The 9,450-nt window shown below is 48.7% G+C and overlaps 1 protein-coding gene across 1 annotated transcript in view; it reads right to left on the bottom strand.

Moving 5' to 3' along the window:
- Nucleotides 1-2,017: 2,017 nt before the first annotated feature.
- LOC122392179 (calcitonin gene-related peptide type 1 receptor-like) overlaps nt 2,018-9,450 on the bottom strand; it is a 93,573-nt gene continuing 86,140 nt past the window's right edge. Inside the window, exons 12-14 of the mRNA XM_043386781.1 lie at nt 8,673-8,833; nt 4,147-4,188; nt 2,018-2,252 (exon numbers count right to left, since the gene is read on the bottom strand). Of these exons, the coding sequence (XP_043242716.1) occupies nt 2,133-2,252; nt 4,147-4,188; nt 8,673-8,833 (323 nt within the window). The 3' untranslated portion in view covers nt 2,018-2,132. The remainder of the gene's footprint in view (nt 2,253-4,146; nt 4,189-8,672; nt 8,834-9,450) is intronic.

The raw sequence follows: 9,450 nt of genomic DNA, 5'->3' as shown, positions 1-9,450 counted from the left end.
TCTTCCAAGATGTATCATTTATTAGTGGTGCAAACGATAAATGCGGTTGAGAAGCATGCTTTCTTCAGAGCAGCCTAGCCTTATGATAGTATTCACGGATGGGTGCAACTATGTTGGTAATTATAGCCACACACGCCGCTGAGTGTCGTCTCACCATCTTTTTCATCTTCTTACCGTTTGATGAACAGTAATGCGTCCTTTTTTGAGGCTGAACCCCTTTACCTCCAAACAATTTTCTCGCGGTAAATTATTCAGCAGCATTTCCACTCTGACATAGATTCTTTACGATCCACCGCCACGGCCATTATTAACAGCCGCATCGATGAAAGCATTATCAATAATTACCGCGCTAAGCCCCTTCAGCGAGCTGCGTAAGGAATATTTACTGCTGCTGAGCTTCTCAGAGCATCCGCCGACGGTTAATGTCCCGGGGGAGGGACGGACCGGCACGCCAAGCGTAAACACGGCTAGTGACCTTGGTAGTGGAGAGGTCTAGGGCCCGGGGATTGGCCCCGATATCATGGACCGGCCAGGAGACATTCTCGGATCTTGTCATAAGAGCGTCGCTTAAAGTTTACATCTTTTTTTCCGAGGCCTGCTAGTTCAAATAACTTTTTTTGCAAAACGTAACAAAGAAGTGATAATTTTACCATCTGCGGTCCCGCTTAGCATGAGGTTTAAAAATAAAGCTCCATACGAAGGTAGTCACAAAGCGGCCGGTGCGTGCCGTAAATTGAAACTGCAGTATCCCCCCTCCCCCAACACCTGTCCTTTCATTATTCTCAATAAGATCTCAGTGCGAGTTTATTTCCCGACACCATCTTTGATCCAAACTCTAAGCGACAGTAGAATGTCACATCAAAGGACCCCAGGTCTTCTGGTCCGCTGTCACACGCCTCCAAGCCGCTGAACTGGCGACACTTTCGCTGCAGTGACAAAGTAATGCATTCTGGCATGGTATCATGATATGCTCATACAAATGTAAGCAGTTTGCGATAAGTTCAACAACTTTTGTAAAATTACTGGCTGAGCGCTTCTGTAGGTAATAATACAATGCTTAAGGTAATATTAAATTGCATACAATGTTTACATAAGTCAAGAAATCATCCTCGCGGCTCTGAAAATCTTGTTTCATCAGACGCAAAAAGGCTTCAAAGAATCTGTTGTCGCTAAGCATGTTGTGCGAGTAATATCCAGCAGCGTTCTGCCAAAGGAAGCGAAGTATAGCGTTATAACTTATAATGCATTCTGGGAATATTGTCAAGGGTACACGGATGTATGCAATGTTTAGCAATGCAATGATTCTTTTCATGGCTAATATTTTCAAGAACTCATCCCGATGTGTTCGTGAAATAGCGCAAGGCAAGTATTCGTGCGGAATGTCCAATGTCCATGCTTTTAGTGGCTAGTTATTCGGAAGCATTCTGTAAACTGCAATTTAAGAAGAAGCATTTCAAGGTATAGTCTGCAGACACGAGCTCACACGCCAGCTCCTCGGATACGCCCAATGAGTGACGCCCAGGCACCATGCTGCTGAAAATACTTAGAAAATACGCTACAATACTCAGAGTGCCGAGTCCATCTAGTCAGTGCACTACTTAATACTTGTTGGCGCATATACCTAGGGGAAAATTATTCTTCTAAACAAATCCCGGCCATTCATTTCCTCCTGCTGACCAGCTAGCTAGTATCTGATCAAAACGTGATAAAACTGTTTTCATTGAGGATTTCTAAGAGATCCTATCTTTTTCATGCCGACCCTGACATGCACTGAACTCACTACAAGTGCAAAAGCTACCTCGCTGTGCGCAATGCACCGAACCACACGAAAGCAATCACCAAAACAGTCCGGTCAACTGGGACGACCGAGCGAGCCTGACCTTGTGTTTGCTGCAGACTAATTTGCCATTATGTTCCTGCAAACATACGGAGCGGCTCTTACATCCTCGCCAAAACGTCCCGCCTCACTCCACGCTCGCTGGTTAGGGTTAGCGGCCACTCGTGCTGTGCGAGTTGGGCATACACGTCACACGTCCCGTATTATACACAGGGAGGTTCCCCACCACACCAGAGTGACAGACAGCACACAGCGTGAGAGACAGGACACCCGCGTGGGAGACTGGACACAAGCTTCACCGGGATTTGTCCGGGGTTCGTCTACTCACGCTCATAGTCGTGAAGGCGTAGGAGTTGGTGGGCTTGCCCTTCATAATGCGCGACTGCTGCCACTTCTTTTTGAACTGCTGCAGAACCTGCGAAACGGACAAAACTGTTCAGGAAATTGCGTTTAAATTCGTCATCTACTTAACTAAAACGATGCGTGGCCTCCTGCACGTGTCACGAATGCAGCACCTTCCATCGTACACTCATTTTACAGTGCTATTCCATTGCTATTCCACTGTAGCTGAAATAGCAGCCCACCCACCACAACCGCTCACATACAGCACGGGGTAGCGGTATGCGCCGTCGCTGGTGTGTGTCGCGCTCCCAAAATAGAGCCACGAACGAGACACTGCACCACTCCCCACGGAGAGCACCATCGCTCGACATCGATTCCCCGTGCGTGATGAACAGGGCCGCGCCGTCTCTCGACCCGGGACGTCACGGAAATAGACACGTCACGTCACGGAAACGGACGATCCCGTCACGGCACAGCGCTCCGCCGTTCGTCCGCGTCACGGAGAGGACGTGCTCCATAGAGCGCCAGCTTCACGGCACGGGGTGAATCACGGCCACAAATCACGGTTACGTCAGCGTAGCGTGGACTGCTATGTGTGCTGGTCCGTTTTCCAGAATGGCAGGAAACTTTTGCACTTTACTATAAAGTCAATTAGCAATAATCTCAGCCCTAAAATTATAATATATTTTGGTGAGAGTCACATATCAACCCAACAACCAAAACAAGCTCAAACGAACTTGGCTGAAAATATTAACCAAGAGTGTTTGTGGCTTGACAGCAACTTTAACAGGCACATTTTATGCGTAAGCACGAATCAGCTTTGGGCGGGGCAGCGACAACAATCTAAAGGATGTACCCACTTGGCTTTAGTGCCTTTCTGGCGAGTGTCACACTTGATCCCACACATTTACATAGTTTATGCAATGTAAACAAAGAGTATACGGAGCGTCACGACACTGAAGACAAGGTCACTATCATGTGTACAAAAGGACATGCAAATTAAATCCATCTTTTGAGATATTCTATAAACGATCGTGGTCAGAAGAAGCTGCGGCAGAAAAGCTAAAAATTGTGTGCGAAATTACTTATTTTCTCTTGGCGGGGAGGGGGGATAATTTGTTCTTCTTTAAAAACACTACGCATCCTTTGAAGTTTAAGCATATTCTTCATCCAATAATTATTAATTAGATTTAAGTGTCTCGTCATGTAATGTTCATGTAGCGTTCACATTAAAACTACCTATGAATCAAACGCAACTAAGGTGATTGAAATTACATTACTTGCTTCAACACATACAAAGAAAGGTCACTCACAAGAAAAGTCGCAAAATTAGCCAATAAAAAATACTGCTGTTAAATATCTGAAGAAGTGTCGAAAAGCGCCAAAAGTTCAAACAATTTCGGTTTCATTTGAAACGGACTCTCCGCAGAAGTAACTAAATAAGTTCTGATTCACTCCGAATCGTCGGGGCGCTCGAATTCTCCTACATTTAGCCGAATTAATGCGGGATTTCCACCGACTAATCAGCCACTAATGCGCGCGAACTGTTCTGGTAAGAGGAGCTGCGTGGGCGCCTAAGTGGATTTATAACAACTGACAGCACACAGGCTTGATCAGCCCTCCCTAAAGGGGTGCCTAGATGGCACAGACGACGTGCTTTTTAAAGGACAAACGTTGATAGAGGTGAGGCAATTAACAGCAGGGAGAAGCTAGGCCGGTGGCCTAGCTGTGTGGAGACAGAATTAAAGGTGAATGAAGTACGGAAATGAAGAGGGGAGACGGAATAGGACCGGAGTGGAAATGGAACGAAATCGGGGCGGATCCAACACGGTTTAAAAGAGGTTCGGGAATGCGAAACAGGACAAGATGGACAGCATCTGTACATACAGCTCAGAGTAATATGCGATAGAAACAATCAACTTCGCGTGTTTAGTGGTAACACACTGCACGTCGTCGTCATGACTTACCTCTCCATTCATGAAGCAGAAGAGCAGGGCCACGCAGAATCCCTGCAAACGAGACGAAACAATCAAATTACAGACAAATATTCCTGTAATAGTCGGGAAGACGAATAGTCGTTTTGACACAGATAACATTCCCTTCAGAAAATCGAGAACAGTTTGAAAATGATTTATCTGTTGTTCAGGTGTCCGTCTACCTTAGCCACTGATAATAGCGAGACTTATGCAACAACGGTTGTCGTTTGATGACCGGTGATATTGCAAAACGGCTCATCTTACACACCGGATTATCGAAATACTAGTAAGCAGCAACCCCCAGCTGCACTTATGGACATTGGCATCCCATGCGTACGGATTAGATATGTCAACGCATCAACAATATAATACCGCGATGAACTAGAATATGAGGTATAACATCGTTGTGTAGCTCGTCTCTACTTGCAATACCGCTGCGGCAGCCCATCTACCAGAACTGCTCTCTTTCCAGCCGACAACAAAAAGCTCCATCAGGCGGGTCGGCGGTCCGTTCATTGAGCTGCAGTTCTGTGCCGGTCATTTCAGGACCGCCTCGGACTCGCACCGCACCATTTCTCATCCTTTTTACTCCGGACCCGCTCCTCCGGCGCTCGGCAGCTCGCCGGCAGCACGGCTGACCTCCTAACCAGACGTTTGACGCGCCCGACGGCTCGGCCGCCGCTCCGCTGTCCCGCTGCCGACTTTTGCACGGCGCCGCACATCGATCAGCGCGCCGCGTCTGCCGCAGACGCGGCCACATCGCCGCCGCGCGCGCCATCCATCCGGGCAGCCATTATTGCCAGTGCCGGTGCGCGCGGCGCGGCGAGCCTGGCCCCCTCTCCCGCTCACCTCTGTCCCTCGTGCCGCTCATGAAATATGTCACCAATCAGTGACCAATTAGCGGCAGCTCGGAGTGTTGGCGGAGCAGAGATATATCGGTGCTCCGCACACCAGGGAGCTCGCCGGCCAAATTAGATCACGCCACCGCACTGCCGCAGCCGCTCGTGCCAGCTACCACGACCGGGGCCGCGTCACGCCCGTCTGGACACCTCTCGGTGATGGTTTTTTCCTCTTAATAATTATCCGGAAATCCTATGCCATGTTTCCAGGCGTATGACAAAACACAGTTTGACGCACCGCTCATCACGAGACCAAAGTCCGATAAGGTTGGCAGACCTGCGCATGCCACAGAGCAAAGGTAACATATCGACTTTTCACAAACCGAGTGTCTGCTGTGCTACAAATATTTTGGGTATTTCTCATCAAATAGCAATAACCAATCAAAATGCGAATTGCCATTGCTATTTACGGCTCTGAATGACAAGGTAGGATATGTAGCAGAGCAGCCCTGCCGATGTTGACGGCTACATGTTGTCGTCTGACATGAGCTGAGCATGACTGCATAGTACATAAGCCATGCACTTATAGATATTACATTTTTTACATCATAGTTCTGAACGTTGGCATACCCTATCTACCAAGATTGATCCGCGATTGATGATGTCATTTCGGAGAGTGGTAAGCCCTATCTTACCGACCGAAGAATCACAGTCCGGTCACCCCAGCTTCAGTTGAGACAGCGTGACTGATCGCCCTCTTATGGAGACACGACACACTTTGTCCCAACTCCGTGACACTGGTCCGTGAAATGTGCTCTGACATGTCAGCCGAGCTGCTAAAATCGGCTTGCACCACCCCACCCGGGCATAACTACGTGCTGAACCGTTTTGAGTAGGTTCTTGGGCCACAGGCCGTCTATTCACGCGACGAGCTCAGACACTGAATTACGCCGTTTGGTTTTCTCGATGCTGACGGCTATGGGACTGCTACATGAGAATTATTCGCCGAATATTTAATGAAGCTTCATGATTATTCAGCAGGAATAAGGTAAAAGAAACATCAAAGAGCACTATTCCAGATGAAGAGCAAAAATAAACCAAGTAGGATACCGATACCTCCAAAGATACGTCAAGGAATTGTATTTCGGGGCTCGTCTCAGCCTTAGAGACCGTCGATCAACCAAATGGTAGCGTTAGATGCTTCCATCCGCGATGAGAGAGATGCTCGGTCAAGGATCAGAAACAGCCGTGAACCTTTGGTGCCTTTTGTGAGAGCGCTTCTGGTCAGTTGAGTACATCTGACTGCGCCAACTCTCTCACTGAATCCCACATCAGCTTGATTTATCATGCGCGCTCAGGTGTCGACTTTAACAAAACGTACTAACCATCATCTTATTGCACAATTGCTCAGCTGTAACCAGGCAGCGTGGCTAATTCAGGCCTTGTGCTGCATAAAAGTGGAGATTTAGTGCTCGTTTGGTACTTTGATGAACGAGTGGTATTTAACCTTATTCTGCACAGCTGTGTCGGACATCAGCGTCAGCTGTGCCGCGTCAGACCATAATGGAGCATCAGTGCAACAAATATCAGGGATGAGTAAGGGCAGAACCCCAAACTGAATACTTGCACCAACATGACACAAGGTTAGCTGGGAAGTGGGAACTACTATCGAGTACGGCTCGCGAGACTTCTATTCGACTTAGGAGTAAAGTGGAAGGCTACTTAATACTACTTATTCTTGAATTGTGCAACCAACAGACTAACTTAGGTATGTCGGGTATGTCAATCAAAATATGGGATCAGCTCATACAATTGATATCAAAGCTACCCGCAAGTCATGAAGAGCATCAGTGGACATGGTTATGGCAGATCCCTGGCTGGCAACAAATAGCCCAACAATATGTCGGCAGCAATAGGTTAACAATAGCAGTACCTAAGCTGCTACGGTGCTGCTGGCATGGCCGATATCGAATGCTATATTGAATCTGGTCCAATCGTGGAAACAATGAGGCTCCAGTGGCTCCTGAGCTCCGGATAAGTTGGTCGCCAACTATTCCAATATCGGCCGGCCGGCCGCTCCCCTTCCCCCTCCCCTCCCTGACAGTCGGAGAGAGGCGCACTTGTTGCATAAGACAGTTTGTCTGAGGAAGAGTCCAGCTTAGTAGACGTCAGAGAGCCGAGCCTTAGCTCGCTGGAATATTGGCATGGTACGGGGATACATGTCCCGATGCCATTTTTGTTTTATTCTTAGCTGCGTACTTATTACTTTTATGCGATACACTTTGCCCATTACATGGGATGATCCATGATGATGGCGTTCAATGAAATAATAAGAATGAACTCTGACGTTAGTAATGTCCAAATACCTATTCCCTCGAAAATACATCTCAAGCTTCTTATGCCTGTCCGTATGCCGACTGATCAATACAACCGGTCACGGGCCATCCACAACAACACATAAAAAGGTAAATAAGGAAACTCTAAAGGTTCGTGACACACCACGTGCTCTGTCGCGTCGCATCATCCCTCGCGCGGCTCCATATCGCCTAACTCGGCGTCTCCACGTCTCCCGGCGGCCGCGTCAGGAGACCCACGGGAGACCTGTACGGCGCCGAGACCGAATTGCGGCCATCCGCCCCCCGGACGCGATGGGCCCCCCTCGGTACATCGACAGTGGCCTGACGACCTCCGTAAAGACTTGATCCGGCTCAATTTCGGCCGGCGCCGTTCCCTATGCATGCTTGGTGGGATTCGGCGCGTATGGCAGTGCGGAATGCCTCCATCGGGAATCGTAACCTTCTGCCCCGTGTCAGTGATGCAAATTGAGGCCGCGGTCGGCAGTGTGTAAGTGATGTAAATTCGGGTCACCGCTAATTCGCTGACATTTGCCGTGTCGGCCGATTAGATCGGAGTTTTGAGAGTGGTATGGAGACAAGACAATGAGATGATTGGGTATTCCTCAGAGGGAGTGCCAACTGCCAACTACATGGCGGCTGCCTGAACACTGAACAGGTAGTGCACCCTAGCAGGATACGCAAGACGTATAAATTCACCATACGTCATCGATCGTGCGTCACCGCCTGTTTTTGTTGATGGTAATGCTACTAAGGAACTGAACAAGTTAGTCACGTTTAACGCAAGAGCTTGGCAAGGTTAATTTGTATGTTTAAAAGAGTTTTCTTCACATGGGTTCAAGTCATTTGCTGAGTGTACTGAATACCAGAACAAATGCGCTGAGTGTGGCTCTGTTTGCTTTTTCCAAGCAGACCTCAGCAGGTGCGAAACCCGATATACGATCGCCTTTACCAGCGAGGTGAGTATTTTGAGACATTGACGTCAGCGTCAACCTCTTCAAGTCTCAATAACGGCAGCAAAGGTGAGCCGCTCTGGACTGGTAAAACGCCACGGCTCAGTCCAACGCGTTCTTTTCTTTTCTTTTTGTACGTAGGTGGTACCGATGATACCAACCGACATGAGGTGTTGCTGTACAGTAAGTTGTTTTAAAAGTTGTCCACTTCTCCGGCCAGGCCCAGATTTTACTCTCCGCGACAAAGACTAAAAATGACAATTCCAACACTGGACTGGGTGGGGCCATCATGAAACGACTGGGACCAGCAGACACCAACCGAAGACCAACCAGGACCAGCCGGGACCACTGATCTCCCAGCCCGTACTCACCTGCGCCGATGTGGTGACGGCGTTCAGGATCTGGTAGACGTTCTCCCCGGGAGCGCCGGGCTCCGGTCTGAACGGTGCCAGCATGTAGTTCAGGCCGAGCAGCGGGATCAGGATCAGCGTGGCGCGCACAGCCCGCCACGAGTTGTTGTGTTCCTCATTGCCTGGAGACAGAGAGACGGATTGGAGTGACACGACAAACATGCGGGTGTCGGGCTAAATTAAATGGGAAGCAGCGCTGAGTGAACTAAAAGAAGGCGACGACGAATTGAGAAAAAGAAAGGCGCAGGATGAGAGCTACAAAATAAAAATGAGACTCTAGCTGGACGCAGGTAATATGCTGGGAAGGGAACGGGAATAGAAAGGGAGCAAACGAAGACGGGGAAGGGACTAAGGAAAGAAAGCGGTAGGCGCGAGACACCGTGAACAAGGACAGGGTCTTTTTTTCGCTCCGACGCGTAGATTGCGTGTCCACACGGAACAACAGCGCCCGGGAAGTTGGACACAAGTTGGTGCGAGATCTGGCCTAAAGCGTGGCGCCGGCTTCGGACCGCTGTCACCCTAGTTTGTGTGAACTCAACAACACCGGTGCGTTGATCCGCCACGGAAAAAGTTTGATCGAGTTTTCACTCCCCTGCCCCCACCTCGCTCGATGTCGTAAAAGCACGCCCTTATGTAGTTGAAATAATGTTGGATTTGCATGTACTAAATAATATTCAAAGTGAATTTTACCAACAGAAACGATAACAAATGAACAACGAATAAGTTAGTTTAAACCAAG

Source organism: Amphibalanus amphitrite, unplaced genomic scaffold (assembly GCF_019059575.1).
Source record: "Amphibalanus amphitrite isolate SeventyFive unplaced genomic scaffold, NRLGWU_Aamphi_draft 000473F_arrow, whole genome shotgun sequence".
Classification (NCBI taxonomy): Eukaryota; Metazoa; Arthropoda; class Thecostraca; order Balanomorpha; family Balanidae; genus Amphibalanus; species Amphibalanus amphitrite.
Note: the sequence above shows the minus strand (reverse complement) of the source record. Positions and strands in the feature narration are given on the sequence as shown.